This window comes from Helobdella robusta (assembly GCF_000326865.2).
Source record: "Helobdella robusta unplaced genomic scaffold HELROscaffold_60, whole genome shotgun sequence".
Taxonomy (NCBI): Eukaryota; Metazoa; Annelida; class Clitellata; order Rhynchobdellida; family Glossiphoniidae; genus Helobdella; species Helobdella robusta.
The window spans coordinates 672,616-695,030 of NW_008705331.1; the positions used below are offsets into that span (position 1 = coordinate 672,616).

The 22,415-nt window shown below is 34.5% G+C and overlaps 5 protein-coding genes across 5 annotated transcripts; all 5 read right to left on the bottom strand.

Annotated features, from left to right (window-relative positions):
* Window positions 1-3,381: 3,381 nt before the first annotated feature.
* On the bottom strand, window positions 3,382-7,870 carry HELRODRAFT_193840 (hypothetical protein). Its single transcript, XM_009029600.1, has 11 exons — window positions 7,529-7,870; window positions 7,280-7,342; window positions 6,848-6,983; window positions 6,509-6,610; window positions 6,077-6,178; window positions 5,751-5,824; window positions 5,482-5,533; window positions 4,861-5,115; window positions 4,325-4,454; window positions 4,066-4,189; window positions 3,382-3,671 (listed from the first exon to the last, which is right to left on the bottom strand). Exons 1-11 carry the CDS (start codon window positions 7,544-7,546, stop codon window positions 3,585-3,587), a joined length of 1,143 nt encoding a protein of 380 aa, XP_009027848.1. The 5' UTR covers window positions 7,547-7,870; the 3' UTR covers window positions 3,382-3,584.
* Window positions 7,871-8,463: 593 nt separating this feature from the next.
* On the bottom strand, window positions 8,464-11,527 carry HELRODRAFT_103045 (hypothetical protein). Its single transcript, XM_009029601.1, has 3 exons — window positions 11,315-11,527; window positions 10,272-10,661; window positions 8,464-9,925 (listed from the first exon to the last, which is right to left on the bottom strand). The coding sequence occupies exons 2-3, from the start codon at window positions 10,641-10,643 to the stop codon at window positions 8,891-8,893; spliced, it is 1,407 nt and encodes a 468-aa protein (XP_009027849.1). The 5' UTR covers window positions 10,644-10,661; window positions 11,315-11,527; the 3' UTR covers window positions 8,464-8,890.
* Window positions 11,528-12,799: 1,272 nt separating this feature from the next.
* HELRODRAFT_87690 (hypothetical protein) lies at window positions 12,800-16,173 on the bottom strand (the record flags this gene model as incomplete). Its single annotated transcript, XM_009029510.1, has 8 exons — window positions 12,800-13,019; window positions 13,126-13,300; window positions 13,489-13,603; window positions 13,957-14,077; window positions 14,383-14,590; window positions 15,358-15,380; window positions 15,512-15,715; window positions 15,956-16,173. The coding sequence occupies 8 exons, from the start codon at window positions 16,171-16,173 to the stop codon at window positions 12,800-12,802; spliced, it is 1,284 nt and encodes a 427-aa protein (XP_009027758.1).
* Window positions 16,174-18,923: 2,750 nt separating this feature from the next.
* Window positions 18,924-19,649, bottom strand: HELRODRAFT_180290 (hypothetical protein; the record flags this gene model as incomplete). Its single annotated transcript, XM_009029602.1, has 2 exons — window positions 18,924-19,372; window positions 19,502-19,649. 2 exons carry the CDS (start codon window positions 19,647-19,649, stop codon window positions 18,924-18,926), a joined length of 597 nt encoding a protein of 198 aa, XP_009027850.1.
* Window positions 19,650-19,752: 103 nt separating this feature from the next.
* Window positions 19,753-21,586, bottom strand: HELRODRAFT_180291 (hypothetical protein; the record flags this gene model as incomplete). Its single annotated transcript, XM_009029603.1, has 7 exons — window positions 19,753-19,824; window positions 19,920-20,018; window positions 20,102-20,214; window positions 20,354-20,438; window positions 20,621-20,685; window positions 20,945-21,177; window positions 21,279-21,586. The coding sequence occupies 7 exons, from the start codon at window positions 21,584-21,586 to the stop codon at window positions 19,753-19,755; spliced, it is 975 nt and encodes a 324-aa protein (XP_009027851.1).
* Window positions 21,587-22,415: the final 829 nt, after the last annotated feature.

A 22,415-nucleotide genomic window follows, 5' to 3' on the forward strand; every position in this document is an offset into this window, starting at 1 on the left:
AGTTTATTAATTAATTAGTTAGGATGCGCAGGATGTTTGAGCGCAGTTACGGCTAGAGTTCGTGTGGGATGGATGAAATTTAGGGAACTGGGTGGGGTATTGTGTGGAAAGAAATGGTCAGTGAAGATGAAAGGGAGGGTATATAAAGCATGTGTGAGAGCAGCGATGGTATATAGTGGTGAAATTTTGGTGTTGAGGAGAGAGGAGGAAAGTGTACTGCAGAGGGCTGAAAGAGCTATGGTGAGGATGATGTGTGGGGTTAAAGTGAAGGATAGGAGGAGTAGTACAGAGCTGATGTCAATGATGGGACTGAATGAGGACATTGTGACATTGATAAGGAGATCGAGATTGCGGTGGTATGGACATGTGTTGAAAAGGGATGAAAGGGTCGGGATTAGGCAAGCGTTGGAGTTCGAGGTTGAAGGAGTGGTAGGAAGGGGTCGTCCGCGATTGGGATGGAGAGAACAGGTGGAGAAGGACAGGGTGAAAGCGGGGTTGCGTGATACTGAGGCGAGTGACAGATGTGGATGGCGTCGAGGGGTATTTCGGTTTCATCATAGGTAGCCAAACGGCAACTCCCGATCTTGGGGAAAATGTCGTCTAAACGTGTGTTGTTTGTTGTTGTTTGTTATTAATTAATTAGTTAATATATAAATTTTTTGAGGTTATTTTGATCAATTAATCTCTCTCTCTCTCTCTCTCTCTCTCTCTCTCTCTCTCTCTCTCTCTCTCTCTCTACATTTCCATAAATATTTTAACAACATTAATAATCATTGAAAATAGTATATTTTAGTATATTTTGACGATTTTTCGTTGATAATGTAATTAATAGAAGCTATTTAGCTATGATTTTACTCTGTTCTGCCTTCAAAGATTGTTTAAAAAGATAGATAATAATAACAATAATAACAACAAAAATCATGTTTGTAAAGTATATTATTATTTTTATTAATTATTATTTTTATTGTTGCCTGGTTTTCTTGCTATTAAAAATAACGCGATATCACGTAAGACAGACAGGCCTTTGTGTTGAATATTCCCTATTTAATATTTTGTTATGCATTTGTGTGTGTGTGTATATGTATGTGTGTGTATGTATGTGTGTGTGTGTGTTTGTGTGTCACATTTCGAGTATGTTTGTATGTGTAGGTGTATGTGCATCACGTTTTAAGTGTATGCGTGTGTATATCTGTAAGTGTATGTGTGTGTGCGTGTGTGTGTGTGTGTGGTGTACGTGTGTTAATGATATTTTAATTGTAATAATAGCTATTTCCACGTTTGTTCCATCCCTGTTTCGTGTTTTTAAACTACTATATATAACATCAACAACAACAACATGATTTTCGCAATTATTATTATTATTTTTATTATTATTAAATGCAATTGGATACCCTATTATTATTATTATTATTATTACGATGATATGCCACGTGGTTATGTATTTGTTGATACCACATTCTACAGCGCTTCACTTTGTTTGGTTTTTCGTTCAATTTGAATTGGCCGGTGAGGTTTTCAATGTTTCTACTTCATTTTATTGACGTTTTGATGTTGAAATAGGAAGTTTACGTTAAAATGACATTACAATTCTAGTGTTTGTGAAATGACATTAAAGAGTTGATGTTTTTGAAATGACATTAAAGTGGAGTAGTTCCTGCTTGTTCGTCGTCAAATAGCCATAGAAACAAAGGCAACATTAAGCGAGATCACCGAACGTGTATATGTTAGTTTTTTGTCTGTCCATTCGTCCATCTATATATTAATTAATTAATTCATCCATCCATTTATTCATTCATCCATGACTGACTGACAACACAACAAGACAACATCTTCGTACCGTTACATTGTTACATCATTGTGCATGTATGTGTAGCGTACGTTCGTAACAGCAGGATACGTTAACACGTGAAACAACAAAAGCTTCAATTAAGTTGATGTTTTTTTCTCATTCTCGGATTAATTAGATGAACGACATTAACCGCATCAATAAACACTCACCAATGCTATTCTTAATCTTATTGTTTAGCAGTGGTTTGTAAATTCGTCCAATTATTTTTCCGCCTGCAAAATTATGAAATTCGCCCGCCAAATTTGTCGCCTGCGTTTTTCTTTCCTCCTCGTTCGTTTCGTGCCTTAGATTCTGCGTATGTAATCAAAGGGTATGTATGTATATATACATATATATGTAGGTATTATATATATATATATGTGTGTGTGTACAATTTGTTTTTTAAACTAATCATAGTAAAAGTTGCATGCTGCTAAATAAATTATAACGGAGCTGATGATGATCTATCAATTTAATGGTTCTATTCTGCAATTCTATATAATGTTTTTTTTTCTTTCGTGTAAAACCTTTTGCGCTGTGTGTGTTTGCAATTATAATTATTATTAATTTGTTATATTATTTTTATTATTATTATTATGATGTTATTATTTTGTGAAAGTGTTGAAGTGTTGACTAAAGTTAATAAGTTTTCAACTTGTAGCTACATTAATACACAACAAATTGATTGATGATTGTAAATAAGAATTTATCTGTTTAACAGTTCAATTGAAAGTTCTATATTATTTATTATTTTATTATGAACAGTTTAATTTTTTGTAATTAGCCATTGTTGAATTTTGTTCTTAAGTTATTTGTCCATTTATACGAGCCATCATTTATAACTTATTTTACTTGTATCTACCAAAATGCGTGTTCATTCATTCATTCATTCGTTCACTCATTCATTCGTTCACTCATTCATTCATTCATTCATTCATTCATTCATTCATTCATTCATTATAGCTTCTGCTTGATGTGTTTAATGTTGTTATCTCGGGTATTTTAAGTTGCTGCCTAAACTCAACTTTTAACCTTTTTAACAAATGAATTCTTAATAAATGTCAATCGATTTGATATCTTTGTTTTGTCTCCTTTGTACATGAAGTTATTTTTATTCTTGGGTTCATTTATTTGTTTGAAATTAATTGTCTTTGTCGGAAATAGTTATTTTTTCTCTCAACAGTTGTTTGGTGTCATTTTCGCGCCAAAACAATGTAAAGCTTTTCATGTTTATGTTCATTCATTCGTTTGTTCATTTCTTCTTTTTTTCCTTCCTTTTGATTTGATTAACATATATATACATACTGTTCATAACTAACTGTAAAAATGTCTATTTATTTAATTGTTATTTAATTGTTTAATTCATTCATTCATTCATTCATTGATGCAATCATTGTTTATTCAATCATTTAAATGATTTAGTTTAGATAATTAATTGATGGATTGATTGAATACTTAGAGAAATAAATGAATACTTCTACACGTTGTAGCAGTTGTTAATGCCGGCATGGAATTTTTTTTACTTTGAACACGTAATGACTTTTTTTAAGAAATTGAAAATTTAAATTTTTGGTGCGGGTAGGTTGAATTGAAACGCTTGAAACGTTCGTCATCATTGTCGTCATCATCTCCATGGTCATCAAATAATGTGATGATGTACATCACAAAATCAACCTATCAGTGAACTCTTATCAAACAACCAACCAATCAGCGTCGCCGTCATCATCTACGTCATCTCCATCCAGCAACGTCCTTGCTATCTAGATGCTACTTTCTTCTTAACTGTTTTATCGTTCTTTGTCGTCTTCCTGTCCATCATCTCATCCATCTCTTCCTTGTCGCGCTTCAGGGAAGTATTTTGCGAGTGATTAACATTAATGTCGTCATCTATAGGCTAATGATTGGTGACGTCATATCTTTTGCTTTCGCCATCGTCGTCATTGCGTTAGTGCAAGCCAGTTATAAAAGTTATATGATATTCAGGAATCGAAACGAAATAAATTAGTTAATTAATTGATAAGTAATGAATTGGAATGACGAAACAGACTAAAACAGGACAACAAGGTGATGAAAAATAGCGGACGTGTTTCAGATTAGCGACTTTATGATTTTTGTGCAAGAAGATTTTAAAGATATGTGGTTAATATTAATACTATTGTATAAATAATCATAACTATTAATTGTTATAGCTATTACTATAATTATAATTATTATTATGTTATATAAATAATATTAACCATAACTTGTTGAAGTTCGCACGTAAGTCTTATGATTTCATCTTTGTACTCCTCCATTCTTTCATTTATTTCCATCCTTTCTGCACGCTCCATATCTAACTGTCGTTTCAGTTCTGTTAGCTGGCTGCGAGTGTGAGTTTAGTTAGTTTGTATTTTTCAACCAATCAGCTGGTTTGTTTAAAAAAATGACCGGCCAATCAGCGAACACAATGAATTGACCAATAAGAAAGAGGTACCAAAAAGCCAACCAATCACGTACCGTCTATAATTTTCGACATCACTGATTTTTTCTTCTACGACACCATCCACCACTCCACCCAATTGGATGAAATTCATTTTGGCTACCTCATATTTTTTTTCCATTTCTAACAGGAGATTTTTGGCTCTCACTTTTGCAAATGGGGATGAAGATGATGATGCGATGATGGTGATGATGACGTTGATGATGATGATGTGATTGTTTATGTTGATGATGATGATGTTGTTGTTTATGTTGATGATGAAGTTGTTGATGATGATAATGATGATGATGTTGATAAATGGTTAAACAAACTTTTGGTCTTTTTATTAGAATAATCATCATCACCACCATCATCATCATCACTAGCTCGGCTATTTCTAGAGCTTCTTCTTTGGATGTTATTATTGTTATTGTTCTTCTTATTATTCTTTCTTTTCTTTTTTGGTCTTTTTCTCACTGTAACATTTTTTGAGTTTGCTTAAAAAAACGCTAGTTAAGAAAACCCAGAAAAAAGTTTAGTTAAATAACTCTATGAAATGAAATCTAAAACTAACCCATGAAATCGTCAACGTCATCATCATCGTCATCGTAATCACTTCGGGGAATGCCATTTTCGCCACCACCATCGTCGTCATCGTCCTCATCATTGACGGCATCTCTAGAGTTGCGCTGTAACATTTGAAGCGCGGGAAGCTGAGCGAATCGTCTGGCGACGTCGACCACGGATTCGCCAGCTTTGTTCTTGATCCTCGTGTTGGCATCGTGCTCTATCAGCCATTGTAAGATGTCTAGATGACCTTGGCCTGCAGCTAAATTTAATTGCTGTTGTTATTATTGTTATTATTATTATCATTTTTATTGTCATCATCATAATTGGGGAGAGAGGGGTTTAGTCAAGGTAGGGCTCTGGAGATTATCCACGTAGACGGTAGATGATTTCGTTAAGGTTAAAGGTGAATTTAAAAGCAAATCTTCATTCAAATTTACAGTTCGAATTGTTTTACACTTTCAGCACTCCGCAGACAACAACGTTTGTCAATTTTTTTTTATAAAAATCACCGACTTTACTACGAAAAAAGGGGTCGGAAAATTTTTTTAATTGAAGCCGATCTTTTCTTAACAGACTACAGACTGTATTTCTGGCCAATGTACCGAAGAAGAATATTGATAGAAACCTTTGTGTGCTGGTGTAGCTCCATTGTCGTCCCTCTCGTCAATGTGGACAACCTTTCATATCAAAATTCATTTTTAATCAAATTTCCTCCGAAAAATATTTTTTGATTGAGAAAATCTCGTATTTCTTAAATAAAATAAAATAATTAATTCCCTAGTAGTATAACCTTTGAAAACATTTGCACATAACATTAACAGATAACCAGTAACATTACTACGTGACAGTAACACGTAACATTAACAATTGTAATTAACTACTTCATCCCCAAACCTGGTTGTCAATCAGCATGACCAGATGTTCCAAATCGCCGGTGTATGCAGCAAGATGAGCCGGAAAAGATGCGCCTGTATGGTTGATGTTATGGAAATTTGTTGCCGGCAAAAAGTGAAAACATCAATTACCTACATTTATTAACTCCAATTACATTAACTGACATTTATTGCGTTAATTAATACCAATTAAATTAACCGATACAATATAATGTATTGAAACATATTACAAAAATGGCGAGAACAAACCATAAATTATAGCAACAACACCAAGAACAATAAAAGCAATAATAAAATAATAATAATAATATTAATAATTATAATAACTTTTAGCCTCTTCCGGATGTTCGACTTCCCATTGTAGATTCTTTATGTATTCGACGACATGTTGTTTATTGTACTGATGTGCTAACATTAGTGCCGTTTCCCCTTACATTAGTATTTGTGCGTGTTTGTGTGTTTGCGTGCGTGTATCTATTCGTGTATGCGTAAGTACGTAAGTGTGTGTCTTTTCATATATTTGTAAATGTGAGCGTGAATTTTGAGGTGCACCTATGCATCTGTTGATATGTGTGTGTGTGTGTGTGTGTGTGTGTGTGTGTGTGTGTGTGTGTGTGTGTGTAGTGAAGCGTGTTTGCTTGTGTGTGTGTGTTTATGTTTATGTGTACGTGTGAATGTCTGTCTGTCTGTTTGCAAACAAAACTGTGTTTATTATATATTGCTATGTATTGTCATATATCGCTTCATATTGTTAGGTACCATTGTTGTTTCTGTCTTTCAGGCAATTGTTCCATTTACTTTTATGTTCACCCATGATGAACTTCAAACATGAAAGATGCCCTGACGTGGCAGCTAAGTGAGCTGTTTGATTTAATAATCGGCTGGATAAATCATTCAAATGAGAAGTTCATCTACCTACCAACCAATCAGCAAATCAATTACTCGACCAACCAGCCAACTTTCCAACCAACCAACCTGCAAACCAACCAGCCAAACTGCCAATCAGCCAGCTAACTTGCCAACCAACCAGCCAACCAATAGCCAACTTGCCGACCAACCAGCCAACCTGCAATCCTACCAGTCAACCAGCCAGCCAACCTGCCGTATTTCCCATTCCGTCAACCTCCTCAACAGATCCGCCCCACCTGACGAGGAGCTGTAGACATCCAAGCCGGCCATGATAGGCCGCACAATGCACCATACTCCATTGATTCTTGTCTAGCATATTTATGTCCTGCATAGAACGTAATTTATTTTAATTATAATATATTATTTTAATTATAATATATTATAATTTATTATAATCATAATGCAATTATAAACGTTTTTATAAAGTTTAAAACAATTTTCGAGGCCTGCCTTTTTGCAAAATTTATCGAGGATTGCTGTCTACAAAATGAAAAGATCGAAGTGGCATAGAGACGACATAATTGATTTCAATGATTTGCTATTTGATCTTGAAAATTGCGAGACGAACTGTCAAGGCAAAGATGGCTCTTAAAATTGTTTGTAAGAAAGTGGAAAACTAACACATCCAGCTCTGAGAAGGGTGTGGAGGACACCAGCGTGGCCATGAACGACTGCCAGGTGCCCTGGTGTGCTCTGTCTGATGTCTCTCGCTGATATATCTACCCCTGCTTTTATCAGGGCCTTTCAATGTTTTAAAACGCAGCGTTTTAACTTTTTTTGAATGTTAAATTAAATTTTAATTGCTGTAATTTTTATTATTTTGATAGTTCTATAGTTTTAGTCTAAGATTAAATATGAAAATATTCTTTTAGTTGTTTGATCAGACATTCAACCGTGCAAAAAATTTACGAGACTGAACGTAAAGACCTGAACGCAGTGGTCGTGACCTTTGACGGCGGCCACGTGCAGGGGCGTCCAACCTCTCGCCGACTTCACTGACGGATCAGCATTGTGCCACAACAGCCAATGCAGACACTTCAAGAATGTATTTGAAAGACGTTTGAATTGAATAAAATAATGGATTTCTTTGTATGAATACTTTGATGTACATATATTTTCCGTTACATATGAAAATTCATTAATTTATTTTATATAATCTTGCTGGTTTAGAACCTTTGAGTTTCAGAGTTGAAATACAATATTACATTCGTGTTTGCTTTATTTATATTATAACAACTATCAAATGTGTGATATTCACTTCTAACAATGATAAGCACGAAAGAAATATTATTTAATGAGAAACAAACCTCGAGTGCATTTTTAATACTGGCCCAATGCAGAGGACAGAATTTATGTCTGCCGTTCGTTTCAATTTCGTTAACACTGGCTCCTTCCTTAACCATTCCTTCCAGTGCTTCTACATTCCCATCCTTCACAGCATCATGTATCGTCTTGTACTGGTTCGCTTTCAAACTCATTAAGATTAACTTCAACTGATTCTTCAATATCACAAAGTTTCATTAACTTTAAAAAGTTGAAATACGAAGTTTGTTATTAGCGTATCCATGACGACGAAGTGCACCTGAAAGGTTCATCTAATAGTCTTCTACCTACCTACCTGCTCATCACAAATGGCGGGACCAGATATAACGAACGATCCGGATATAACGAACAATGAGGAATTTTGGTTGGCCGGCAAAACGGTTCTTTCCGTTCGTCGAGTAGTGTTTTAAAACACGAATAAACAACAATTTCGACTCGCCAGACAGCTTACCAACTCAAATGATTCAAATTTCATTTTAAGATTTCAAGACAAACTGCAATCAACGCGGATTAATTTATTGAAAGTATTCACGTCAAGTTTCAATTGAAAACATCACCATATACATATCATTAATTAAACAAGCAAAATATAAGGTTATCTAATATGCACACGTGCGGTCTTCGGTTGTCCTATTCATAAGTAATATAAAAATGATAAATAAATATAAATATAATGAATCAATTAATTGCATTAAGTTACAGTTCAACGTTCGTTGTTTCCATGCTATACCGGCCTTAATTAATTTAGAACTTTAAATCTACTAGAGAATTAAAAATAAACTAAATCAAAATTTAGAAAACATTGTTCAAAAACATAAAAAAAATAAACGAACGAACGAATGAATGAATAGATAAAAATGTATTTGTACATTTGTATGATCTAGGTAGGAAGAGAGGAAGCATAGGGGGTTAACGATGTTTGAGCATTTTTGAAGGGTTGTTAAGCTGGTTGGGTTCCCTGAGCTTGATGTTGATCTGATGGATTCGCAAGCAGTGTATGCGCAGGTCCAGCCTGTTCTTGTATGACTTTGAGCAGAGGTGGCAGACGTAGGGCTTCTCCCCCGTGTGGGTCCTTACGTGGGTCTGCAGGTGGGACCTCTGCGAGAATCTATTGCCACAGTAGCTGCACTCAAACGGACGTTCCCCTGTGTGGATGCGATTGTGTTGGACCAAGTTCAGCATGGCAGAGAAAGTTTTCCCGCATGTTTGGCATTCAAATGGTCGTTCCCCGGTGTGCATTCTAGTGTGAGAAATCATCTGAGACTTGAAGGCAAACCCCTTCCCACATTCGTGACACTGGAATGGTTTAGAGTCGGAATGTGCCATCACAGTGTGCAACTTGATTGACGTGCGAGATGCATACTGTTTGTTGCAGAACTCGCACACAAATACTTCACGTTCGTTTTCAATTCTAGAGTTGATCATAGAGCTTGCTCCAGCCCCTCTTTTGTGAACCTTCACTACGTGACTGATAAGAGTCGACTCCTTCGAAAAAGTCTTACCACACTCGTTGCACAAGTGCCACTCAGATGATCTGGGATTTTTTGCATGGGCAACGGCCAGATGTTGTTGCATTTCTGCTTTCCCAGTTATTGCCAGACCGCACAACTCGCAGAGATTTGGTTTTGTTTCTTCTACATGCTTCTGCATGTGATGGTCATAGGTGGACTTTTTGGTGAATGTCTTCTGACAGGTTTGACAGAGCCAAAGTTTTTTGCCAGCCTCGTTGACAGGCGATGTACTGTTAGAATCCTCTCTGGCTGCCGCTTCCTCACTCACCAACTTCACTTCTGTAACCTTCTCCTTTGCACCGTCAATACCATTTGCCTGATGATCAGTTTGGAATAGTTCATTTTTGTCTACATCACCCATCAGTTCATCGATGGCAAGTGAGTCAACTATCAGCTCCGTATTTTCTGGCTCATCCTCCATCTCATCTTCCCTGGGTGAAGAATAAAAAAAATTAATAAGTGATTTGAGTTTGACAAATTAATAAATGGACGTTAACAGATAATGAACAAACATCAGAGACACTTTAATCTGATTTAAAAATCTTGTACCAGCATACAAATGATTAAATAGAAAACAATAATAGCTCTACAGTTAGATGAGCGAATAGTAACAACATCACAACGATCAACATATTAACTGATGAAGATGAGCTGAAATAATATTGTATCATATTGCCTCCTATTTAATACAATTGTTCTTACTTATACTTAATTAATTTTAATATAAATAGTTATTTTCAAAAAATCATGAATAATTCAAATTGACAAACAAATTACCCTCTATAATCAACAACGAATTCTCCCTTGCTAGTTAGGTCGATACCAAACAACTGGAAGGAGTCAAAAAGTGTTGGGGGAAGCTTAACCTCTTTTTCATTTTGATAAGGCAGAATTAATTTACCGGAGTAGATGTAATCTACGACGATCTGTAACATTTCAGGCTCGATACCTGGCAGACGTATGTAGTACATCTCTGGTTGCTGGTACTGTTTAAAAACTGATTGAAAGAATGGAGAAGCAGAAGCCAAGATTACACTGTGCGCTTTCACATGCTTGGTACCTGCCATCAAAACTGTATCACACAGGAAACCTTTCCTTCTTAAAGCAAAACTAGTCGTCATGATCTTCAAAAAATGTTCAGAAATATCCATTTTGCTTCTTCAATAAACCTGTCAGTTAATAATTAATGAAAAAAATATTAATAGATATGGAGAAGAAACAGTTAATGTCAAATGACTTTGATCATTGATGAGTTCGAATAAATTTGATTGACAAGTAAACATTCTCAGAGCCAACAGAACTAAAATCACAAACAAAACTTACACTAATAAAAACATACAAACTAACAATTTTTAAAATAAATTAACCAATGAATAAAGGATAAAAAATCCAAACAGCTACCCAGCTATGAAGCTATGGCTATGTATATAAAATTAGGGAGAAATTGTTTAGGCTATTTTTATAAGTCCAACCTATAACGGATGGAGACTATAAAAGTATAAACTAAACGAGGATTGATTTTTAAAAAACTTTGCTTTGTCAATGACCATTATGTCATTTAAAATTTAATAGTTCGTATATTATAAAATTCAACTGAATTCTAATGAAAAAATGAATAATTTATAATTTTATATATCGTCATATTCCAAATTTTTCCCTACAATTTACTTCTACCCAGCCAAGCAATATAAAAGTTATTTGTTAATAATAATTTTTTTCAATTTTAAGCATCACATCCTTTCAGAGGGTTTTGCTGGGGGCCATGGTTTCTCTGTCTAACATAAGCATTTCAAAAATAAAAAAATAAAATTAAAAAACTAATTAATTACTGAAAAACACGGATGGGGTTGGTTGCTCAATGTTTTTTTTTAAATTCAGAAATTCAGCATAGATAACAATCGTATTCCGAATCAAATTCACTAATCCACCACATTGCTCCGTCCGATAAAATTTTTAAAAAGTCTACGCAAGAAGCGAACGAAAATGACATAATTGATTGAACAAATTTTTATAAAAGCAAATTTGAATTAAAATCTCATGAAAGTGAAATAAAATTTCGATGCAAAGAATTGCGAATTTGCGAAAAAATTCACTAACCTTTCTATCTTTCCACTAATATGTCGTTGTATCGGTTTGGCCGTATTTCAAACAACCCAAAAACTCTGAATATGCAAGTTGGCACGCTTGGATACAGTCACACATATATATACCATTAGACTTGCACATTATAAGTTATTTTTTACTATTTCCTTTAAATATATGTAATAATTTAGTATTTTTATTTAAGATTACCAAATCCGAAATGTGACTAAGTTGGTTGATCGTAAATTTTAACGAGTTTTACAATTTGATATCAAACCACGTGTTTTAAAAATTTTAATTATGCAGAAATTAGATTTTATAGCCGGATGCAGGCCCTGGAAGAGAGCGGTGGGGGTTAGGATGGTCATTTGACATGGGCCTCCAAGTTTAAGGAACCTCTAAAAAGAGGCTTCTGAAGTAATATAATAATATTGAAATGTAATTTAATCCACATATCATCTGATTCTTGCTTCAGAATGGTACTTTCTGATGTATCAGGTATCAAAATGGTTCTTTCAGATGTACCAGGCATCAATGCCGTAATAAATTATCTTTGATAAGTAAACGCTTTGTTTTTATTTACTTATAAACAAGTTTTTCTATTTATTCAAAGTTGAGTCCAAAAGTTATATTACGGTTGATCTAAGAATCTCTTTGTGGCATAATTGCATTAGCAAAATAAAGTACGGGTAGATTTCTATCTCGGGTATGAACAAAACATGCTAACAAAATTAAATATCTCTGGGGATATTTGGCGCCAACAAATTTTTCTTTGCACAGTATGAAATCGATTATTCCAGTTATTCTTTAACTCTTTAATTTAGGTACATAATATTTTGGTACTAATCTGATAACAAAAACTCAACGAGATAACGTTAATATTCCAGTGGAAATTGTACAATGAACATGTATGAAAAAAGTAAACAAGAAAATATCAGTGAAATCTGCTTCACTCCCATGGTTCGTTCAGTTTTTGACTTTAAAGGGCTGTTCATTGTTCGATCTAAATTTTCAAAATGGATAATTTTTCAGAATTTAATAAAAATGTCAAATTTATGAGCATTTTTATTAATTATATTAAAATAAACAATTAGGTAAAAGTTAATCGGACGCCCTCGTGCTCTACAGATGATATGGTGATTGTGTCAACAATGACAATCTAAGGTTTTTAGATTTTGGAAGCGAATGGCTAATTAAACGTGTTTGACAATTTATCTGTTGTCAATCAATACTGACTGTAAGCTTCAATGAATTGATAGACAGCTTCAAATCCAAATCCATCGTAAACTTCATTTGAAGAAAATGTTACTCTAAAAAAATTTCCATCTGAAATGACGTCATTCAGGAGCATGGAGCCACCGAGTCGACCGCAGTAGCGCATGAATTTTCGGTCAGAAATGCGCAGATTGAAGTTGGAGAACTGAACGTAGTCGTCGCCTATGCATCTTTTGAGTGATACAATCAATAAAAATGATTAGACGATTCATTAATTTGAAATAATTTAATCATTTTTTAGTGCAAAAAATTGTGAAAACTCAAACAATTACTTACTTAGGAAATGTTCCGTCAAGATCGAAATAGTTGAAGTGTATTTTAACATATTCGTTGGGTCTGCCGTAGAAGAAGTAGTGGCATTCGGTCGAGCGCGGGTAGAGGCCAGGGTAGTTTGGGGAGGTTATGCTTCCTTTGCTGCCACTTTTTGTGCTGTGGTAGGCGTAACCACAAGCTGCCAGTCAGTTTGGTTAGCGTCAGTTGGTGAGTTGATTTTTCAAATTATTTTATTTTATTTTCAAATCGCTTAGTTAAACATGATCTTTCAGGACCGAAAATAAAAAAAATTTCAATTCTGCAACATAAATTAATACCCATTAATCAATTTATTATAAATTAAATTGTAAACGTGTTAGAACTCACCAACATCATCGGCCTTGGTTCCACTTTTTATACCGAAATCAGTTACGAAAGCAAACTTGGCTCTAAAGCCCCGACCTTGGTGTGATTTTTGACCTTCGTAAGTCACTAAGTTTACCTTTATTTGGAACAAAAGTGACAAAATTATGTCAATTTGGTTTTGAATACATAATAATGAAAATAGGAACAAAAATTATATTGATAGGTTCAGATGGTATGAAAGTATTTGTGTACATTTTCCCTCGTATAGTAGATGTAAACCGTATCTAAATAGCGCTAATGTGGAAGAGTGTGACGATAAGATAAAATAAAAAACAATGGCAGTTTCCACCTTTTGACATGAATGTCACCGAAAAATCACCAGGCATTTGCATAAAGAAAAATTATCTTTCATTTTTGAAACAATGTATTTAAACAAATACCTAACTATGCTATAGGTCCTTTTAAAAATTTCTACATTCTTGCTCTAACCTCCAATCTGTTGTCGGAAGACATGATGAGGGGTGGCTTAGCCCTCTTGCAGTAGACCCCTATGTCTCTTGGGAGGCCTCTTACGTAGGACGTCACTGTCAGTGAATCTATGCCATCGCATCTAAATGAAAATATGCTGAAAATATTTATGAACCCTGAAATTTTTAGAGAATAGTGTTTTTTGTTCCATACACACACACACGCACACACACAGAGTACGTGACGTCATACAAATGACGTCATACATATATGAATGCATCATTACAGTAGACGAGTATTTCTTTTCGAATTCCGAACCAAAGCAAGGCCTCTCACTTCTGACCACACCATCTTGCTGATATTAAGAGTGATGCAACATTTCAGACGTGTGGGTGTTTTCAAGCATTGCTTTGTGAAATATGCAGTTGACAAATACGTGAAACATACCCATGCGATTTTGAATCATCGGCTGGATGCGACAGATCTAGCTGGCTGAATGTCAGCTGCACCCTTTCAAGTCCCACTCCAGCGAACAAGTACCTACACATCACTGCCGTGACGTCACTGTACGGGATGGGGTAATTAGGGGAGGTGAAAAATCCCGATTTGAACTTGACACTCGTGAAGTTGACATCGCAATTCGGGAACCATTGTCCTAATTAAAAAAGAAAGATAGAAAAATAAATTGGGAAAATTTGTATATTTTCACTATTAAAAAATATTAATTCAGTAAATTTAAAGAATAAAAAGTCTAAAATTACCAGACGTCAAACGCGAATATAGAAAAATTAACTTTATAAAAATAATTACCATTGATTTGAACATGTTGATTAGCTAGTTGGCTGGTTGGCCAATGAGATTGCTACTTTCACTCATTCATTATTTTATATCCAGTCACATTTTTATTGATTTTGTTTAAAAAATAACATACAGACATTGACGAACGCAACAATTGCATTAATAATAATAATAAAAAGAAAGTTAATAATAGAAAAGGTAATATTAACAATAATGAGAATATGTATAGCGATGAAATGCGGAAATCATTCAAAATGTCAATAACAACGGAAAAAAGGAAAGTAAAAAGACAGAAAGAAAGAAAGAGAAAAAGAAAGAGAAAAAGAGAGAGAGAGAAAGAAAGAAAAAGAGGAAGATATAAAAATTAACATAGAGCAAAATAAATTTCAAAGTAGTCTTGCAAATAAAAGAATAAGAAACATGGATAACAAAAAAAATATAGGCCTTTTGGCTCACTTTTGTCTTGTAACTTTGGCGTTTCGTGTCGTCTTTGGTGTCGACGACGATGATGATGATGATGATTGTGGTAATGACGGCGATGATGATTGTGATGACTAACGACACGACGATGATGATTATGATGATTGAAATCATGATGATAGTCGAAATAGAAGGAGTGAAGACTCTCGCTTGCCAAGAACGAATAGCTGCAATGATTTATTGGAATTATTTTTTTTATTAGTTTTATTATCACTTTGTCATTCACATTATATTATTATCATTATCATCATAATAATGTTGTTATTATTATTATTATTATCATCATCATCATCATTACCTAGCCTTGAATCCTTTCCCCTGATGACAATCGTCAACGATGAAATCAACAAATAGATGACGTTTCGATGACGTCATCATTATCCTCATCATCCTGTCATCATCATCATCATCGTATTCGTCACGTGAGCAAATCTGCTGAATCACGTGATCGGTGACGTCGCTCCCGTCGCGAGCCAAGATGTAGTCGTTGCTGTCTAAACAGCTGTGAATGTGATGGATGGGCGGTTGGTTGGATGAGTAGATGAATGAAAGAATGGATGGATGAATGGATTGATAAATGAGTATATTGACTGATGATAAACAGATAGATTGGTGATTGAGTGAACGACGGATCATTAAATAAATGAATAAAATGATAGACGAAGAGTTAATAAATAAATAGAAAGATGAACGAATAAAAATTTATTGAAAAACAACAACAACAACAACAATGACAACAAACCTATAAACAGTCGTTTCCAACTTAATTTCTTCAAACAAAACCCCAACCACCTGATCACTAATTCCTCTAAATAGATACGTGCAACTCGATTTTGGCGGGTAATTTTGAGGAAAAGATGGAGAAAAAAACCTTCCACATCTGCCGATTTTATTTTTTGCATTTTTATAACTATCATTATTATTGTTGTTTTTATTATCGTTGTTGTCAAAGGTGTACATACACGTTGATTGCGCTGCTTCGTGATTCGTTGCTCCTGATGTCACGAAGTTCGCTGTTGTAGTCGTTGAGTATGTGTGTGTGTGTGTGTACGTGTTGTGTGTGTGTGTGTGTACGTGTGTGTGTGTGTATGAGAAAAAGAGTGTGTGTGTGAGAAAGAGTGAGAGAAAAAGAGTGTGTGTGTAAGAGAGAGGAGAGAGAAAGAGAGAGAGAAAGAGAGAGAGAGAGAAAAAGAGAGAAAGAGAGAGAACAGTTTGACGGACAAAGAATTTAGAACATAAATTTAGTCATAAATAAAACCAGTGGCAATAATTAACAAAGGTGACGATAATAGTTTTTATTTCAATGATAATGATTTATTATGATATTAATGATAATATTAATTATAATTATAATTTTTATTATGATAATTATGATAATGATAATTAGGATAATGATAATTGAATTTGGGGTTCCCTTACATTTTTGATGAAACCTAAACATTCCGTAAAAAGAGATGATTCTCCCCTCCATCATTCCTTTATTGCTGTTTTCTCTCAATCCGAATTTTAATAATAAATAATTAGTGGAAGAATAGTAATAGTACTGGTGGTGTTGCTGCTGCTCTGGCTGCTGAGAAATGGGATGATGATGATGATGTCCGTAATGATGATGATGATGATGATGATGTCCGTAATGATGATGATGTTGTCCGTAATGATGATGATGAGAAGGAGGAGAATGATGAGGAAGAAGAAGATGATGATTACGACGATGGTGATAACGATGGTGAATTATTGATTGACATATCTCTTCATCCCATGAATTCAATTCAGTGAGTACGGGTTCTGGTTGGTTCAGGTAAAGCCTTACATACGCTCTGTTGCAGCTGCCAATGTTAGTAATAATAATAATAATAATAACAACAACAACAATAATAATAATTCTGACAATTATTTTGCAAAAAATGGCATTAATAATCACGTCATTCACAGGGTAAACAACATCATAAAACTAGTAAAGACCTGTTGTTTGTTGAGTTGTCGCTATGGAAGTTGACGTAAATAAAATGTACCTCAACAATTTCGTTGACGCCCCCATTAAAAGTATACAAATAACAAGTTGACGGGTTTACGTCGATGCTGTTGAAAAGGTTGTTGCCAACAATGTTGATGGAATTGTTGTCGTTGCCAGCTTTGTTGCTGAGGTTGTTGTAGTTTACGCTATTGTGGTTGACTCTATTGTGGTTGTGGTTACTGAGTTTGAGGATATATTTGATTAAACTATTTGAATAAATGCTATTCTGGCTGGGTGTTGTTTGCCTGTTGTTAATGTTGTTTATGGTGTTATCTGGATTGGAAATATTGTTGATGTTGTTGATGACCGTCTTGACGTCATCTTTGTTGCCGTAGTAACTTGGTGACGTGAAGAAACCACGTGATTTAAATTTGCTGTCAAACTTTACGCATTCGCAAGCGGTTGCTGGCCCTATAAGGATTATATCAACTTCAATATAGCAACGATTACAACAACAACATCAACAACAACAACAACAACAACAACAAATAATAATAATAATATAATATTATTATAAAAGTTATTATTAATAACTATCTATAAATTATTTTTCTGACCTCGAATGCCCAATTGATCGGATGAAATCACTGGTAAAGAAACTACTGGCATCAATAACACTAATAACATCAACATTATCATTATTATTATTTTTTATTATTATTATTGTTGTTGTTTTAGTAGTAGTAATCGTAATGGTAGTAGTAGTAATAGAAGTAGCAGCAGCAGTAGTAGCTGTAGTATTTTTCAGTTTTATGTACTCATATATAATTATCTTCTGGTTGTATTAGTTTGTTTGTTTAATTTTATTAAAGTTTGTTCAAGTTCACAGAATTTAAAAAAATTTTTAAAAATTTATTCATTTTAAAATACCGACTTTATTCGACCGATTCACCGATTGAGAATGGAAAAACTTTTAATTGTATCTCATATTAAGTATATGTGTGTATGCGGTATTTGTTGTATCACAGCGTTTGTATCGACATATTTATTTCCAGAGGTTTTGTTCTCAATTTTCTTACTACAGAAAATAAAATCAAACTTATAAAATGAGAACAAAACAAGAGGCATATATTTTATTCCGCAAAACGCAAATATCAGCTAAAAAAATTTACTTACATATATTTAAACATACAAACTGACAAACATACAAACTGACAAACAGACAAACAAACAAACATTCTTGTTGTTGCTATTCTTGCTGCTGATGTTTCTGGTTTTTTCTAATCGGAGTACTTAGTAGATTGACTTTTCAGGCTAACTTGATTAAGGTTTAGAAAGATGGTCTTCCTATATTCATATATTGTATAAGATTTTTTTTTCGTAAATGTGTGTGTGTGTGTGTGTGTGTGTGTGTGTGTGTGTGTGTGTACGTAAGTGTACGTCTGTATGTATGCGTGTATGTGTGACGGTGTATAACATTTAATATTATTTCTTCTTACTACGCAATGGGTTTTAAAGTGAAAATTTTGTTTAAAACCATCCAATTTAGTATGCTAACGAACATTTACTGTTAAAATTCACATCAAAATTTGTCAGACTGTGTTAAATTAAGTGTTAAAGAAAGAGGTGCAATCATATCATGATACTATATCATTATGTATTCATAAATGATAATTAACGTTTTAGTTTCATTTTTAGTATAATATCATTCATTAACATCTATTATTATTTGCATTAGGCCTCTGAACATAATCTATTAAGATGTTTTAGCCATTCTTCTTTTAACCCTGGCGAACAAAATAAAATCGTAGATGAGTTCCAGTGCTTCAACAACGGTTAGGAATGTTGCACCAAGCAGAAGTCCTAGTGCTCCTCCAAGATCACTCATAAGAGCAACTAGGCCGTAACTCTCTGTGGTCGTGATGTACGTACATTGTAAGCTACTCAAATAGATCGTCAGCAGACTCTGGTTGCTTGTTATTTCTTCGAAGGTTTGGTTCGGGCCGAAATCTTTCAGCATTGCTTTGACAAAATTTCTGCCGAGGTCGGAGCCGGTGACGGACGGTGTGTAGATGGTCTCGGTGCAGAGGGGCGGGCAGTCGCAATAGATTGGGTCGTCGTTCCTCATCTGGTAGAACTTGTCAGTTATTGTACTGGCACAACTCTGCTCCTCCAGATAATCGCAGATGGATTCATTTCTTATAGCTGAATTTGATAAATAAAAATTTTGAAGCAAACTTTAAAACACAGCTTGAGAAGACTCGATCAGTGGTTTACGAGAGTTCACATTCATAGATGCACATAGGATCAAATGTTAAACGCGACGGCAACAACCTTCCATGTAGATAGGCCTGCAGTTGCAGCGTTCGATGATTTTCTCGGCGATGCACCTCCATTCGCACTTGACGGGATGGTAGCCGGGAGTGCTGTAGCAGGGCTCGCTTGGTCGGTTCAGTCTCGTTATCTTGTTGTTTTCAACCATTATTTCGTTAAAATATATTTTCTTGTATTTTTTTAATAGTGTAGTGACTGTACACTGTAGTCATTTTATAAAAAAATCAATTGAAGGATTCATTTAATAGCACCTAAAGCAATCTAGCAGTGTAAAGATATTCAGGTGGAAAGTAGTTTAAAAAACATGCAAATAATATACTCGTCTGGCGTTATATAGTTTTGTCTTCAAAATGTTTAACAGAAACAATAAAAAACCACTAAATTTGTAGCAGAACGTCAAATCAAACTAATTAGGTACTTTTGTAACAGACACTGCAATGCTCACTCCCTCACCAAGGTTGGCCTTGAATCCAAGTTCAGCCATTCTGGGTGGCTCATCTGGCTCGTGCAGTAGGACCTGGTTGGTGATTGACCTTGCACACATAACACAAACAATAGTGATAAAAAATTGTATGAATGGTTTGTAGAAGTGTTACTCACCGTGTATCCAACAGAAGAAGTCTGCTGGATGAAGTAATCAGTCTCATTGGCATTGAGAAGCAGCTGAATGCCCAACGTAGCTCCGGGCCGAGTGATTGTAAAATTCATTGCTCCTAAAATGATTACATTTTAATCGGTTGACAATTTCCAAAAAAGACTGTCGGAGAAAGTTAAATATTTGTTATTTTTAAAAACATTTATATTTCTAACATCTTAGACAAGCTAAAATGGGTGATAATGGGATGATGTTACTTGAATCTATGTAGAGACACTGCCCGAAATCCGTGAACCTCATAGTAACGGCTTCATTTTTGCAAGGTTTTTTATTCCACATACACTGAGATATTGAGAAATAGTTTTACATCACAAATTTGATGAAATCATGCTAGAAAAAATAAAATTGTATTAAAAAAAACTGCAAATTTTTTTTACGAATTTCATTTGGTCCCTTCCAGGGGAGAGAAAGTTTCTTCTTTCAACGAGTGCAGTTTGGTTGGTTTCCTTCACTACATTCCTTACGGTGCTTGCGTTTGGAGTGCCAACGAAGAAGGGAGGCATGAATTGCTTGAAATAACTTGTCAGTCCTACATTCGCCAGAAAATATATGGTGTCATGATGGGAAAATAATACTTATTGAAACTTTGATTCAAAAAATTCAATTTTCATTTTCAATCATCTCAATCTGAGCTTTCGTTGATTTGAAGTTGTTTATCTATTTCTATTGACGCTGCAGTTTTCAGCGAATTTGAAAATAATTCAGATATTAGTTAAAATTCACGTTAATAACAAACAATTGCATCACATAAATGTAATGAAGAATATTAAGATTAAACTTTTGCGCACCTAAGTCAGTGGCAGCGGACAACTTGATGTAGTTGTTATTGCAGATGGTAACTTGTGGAAAGTTCAGAATGGTTGACTGGTTCACGGTGATCACAGTTGACGTTGGACTTTTCAAATACTCGTTGACTCGATCGTTGCATTGAAAGATAGCAACTCCGATGCTGGCCAGTATGAGGAGACTCCAGAGAAGTCGGTTGGCCGAGGTCCGATTCGAATCGAAACAGTGCCTGAACCTTGAAGTCAATCATATATTTTGGTCACTTTTAGGTGTAGCAATTAATAATGCACATCGTTGAAATGAAGTTCATTAAAGATTTTGAAATGTTACACAAACCCGATGACTGACAACGAATCGATGGATTCATACAAATTGCTTTCCAGAATAAACGAATCACCTGTGTTACTTTTATTATTTTTATGACGCAGCATGTTTTTTTCCTTTGTATGAGTGAGAAAAGTGGAAAATTTTGTTGCATTTTCAACAGAGTTTGTCTTGTTAGAAGTAAAATTTGAAACTACGGACACGGATTCGTTCTTCGGTTCTCCTTCCTCAAGTTTTTCACTTGATCTATTCATTCCAGGATTCTTTGAAGACGCATCTGCATCCACCAAGAACAAATTCCTCACATCAGACACACTCATCTTTAGAACTCAGTTCGCCTCAATAAGACCTTTAAATAAGACCTTCTACATTTTCGCTAATGTTTACAAAGTTGGAAAGACGCCAACCCTTAACAAACCTCATACCGGATGGTAAAAATTGATTCGAAATGCATTTTCATAATTAGTGATGATCGTCTGGTATTGTTTCTTTTACAAAGGTGGACGTTAATTGAATCGTTTTCCCGTAATGTGATTGTTGCTATTGAACAATGCAGGCCACATTGCGTATGTAGCATTGTGTAACACAGGCACTGTACCTGTACATGGGCTAATGTTAATGGCAATCAATAGTCTGCCTTTGTTGTAATTTTGCCTTATTTGTACTCTTTCAACTGGATGTCATATTGAAAATACACGCATTCATTCTACTGATAGTTACGTTGAAAATAAAAGCAATTATAAATATGTTTTGTTTTGTTTTGCAGTTTCCATTATGCAGTTTCAATTGCTAGGCTCTTATCATTTTCTTACATTTTCGAAAATTTCTTCACAAGAATTAAATAAATTTTCACTAGTACATATCAGAGTACTTCTGAGTAACAAGTAGCATCATCTACAGAATAACAAAATCATATAAAATGAACATAACTTTTTTTAAAGTAATTTTTTTTAAACTGAAAAACAGTTCAATGCCTTTTGAAAGCGAGAAAAAATTTGAAAAATGAGAGAGATAAAGAAATCTGAGAATAAATAATGAAAGGAAAAGAAGGAATGTAGGAAGTTAATAAGAGATGAGAGAAAATTTATCCCGAGAAGTCATCCAGGGAAGAGAATTGGAAAGAAAAAGAGAGAGAAAAAAAATTTTAGA

Coding starts and splice junctions, on each gene's coding strand:
- HELRODRAFT_193840 (XM_009029600.1), bottom strand. Junction 6,611..6,847: donor CGGAATGGGAAATACGGCAG/GTTGGCTGGCTG, acceptor TAAATCAAACAG/CTCACTTAGCTGCCACGTCA. Junction 4,455..4,860: donor TGACGTTGACGATTTCATGG/GTTAGTTTTAGA, acceptor CATTTGCAAAAG/TGAGAGCCAAAAATCTCCTG.
- HELRODRAFT_103045 (XM_009029601.1), bottom strand. CDS start 10,643: ATGGATATTTCTGAACATTTTTTGAAGATCATGACGACTAGTTTTGCT. Junction 9,926..10,271: donor AATTCGTTGTTGATTATAGA/GGGTAATTTGTT, acceptor TATTCTTCACCC/AGGGAAGATGAGATGGAGGA.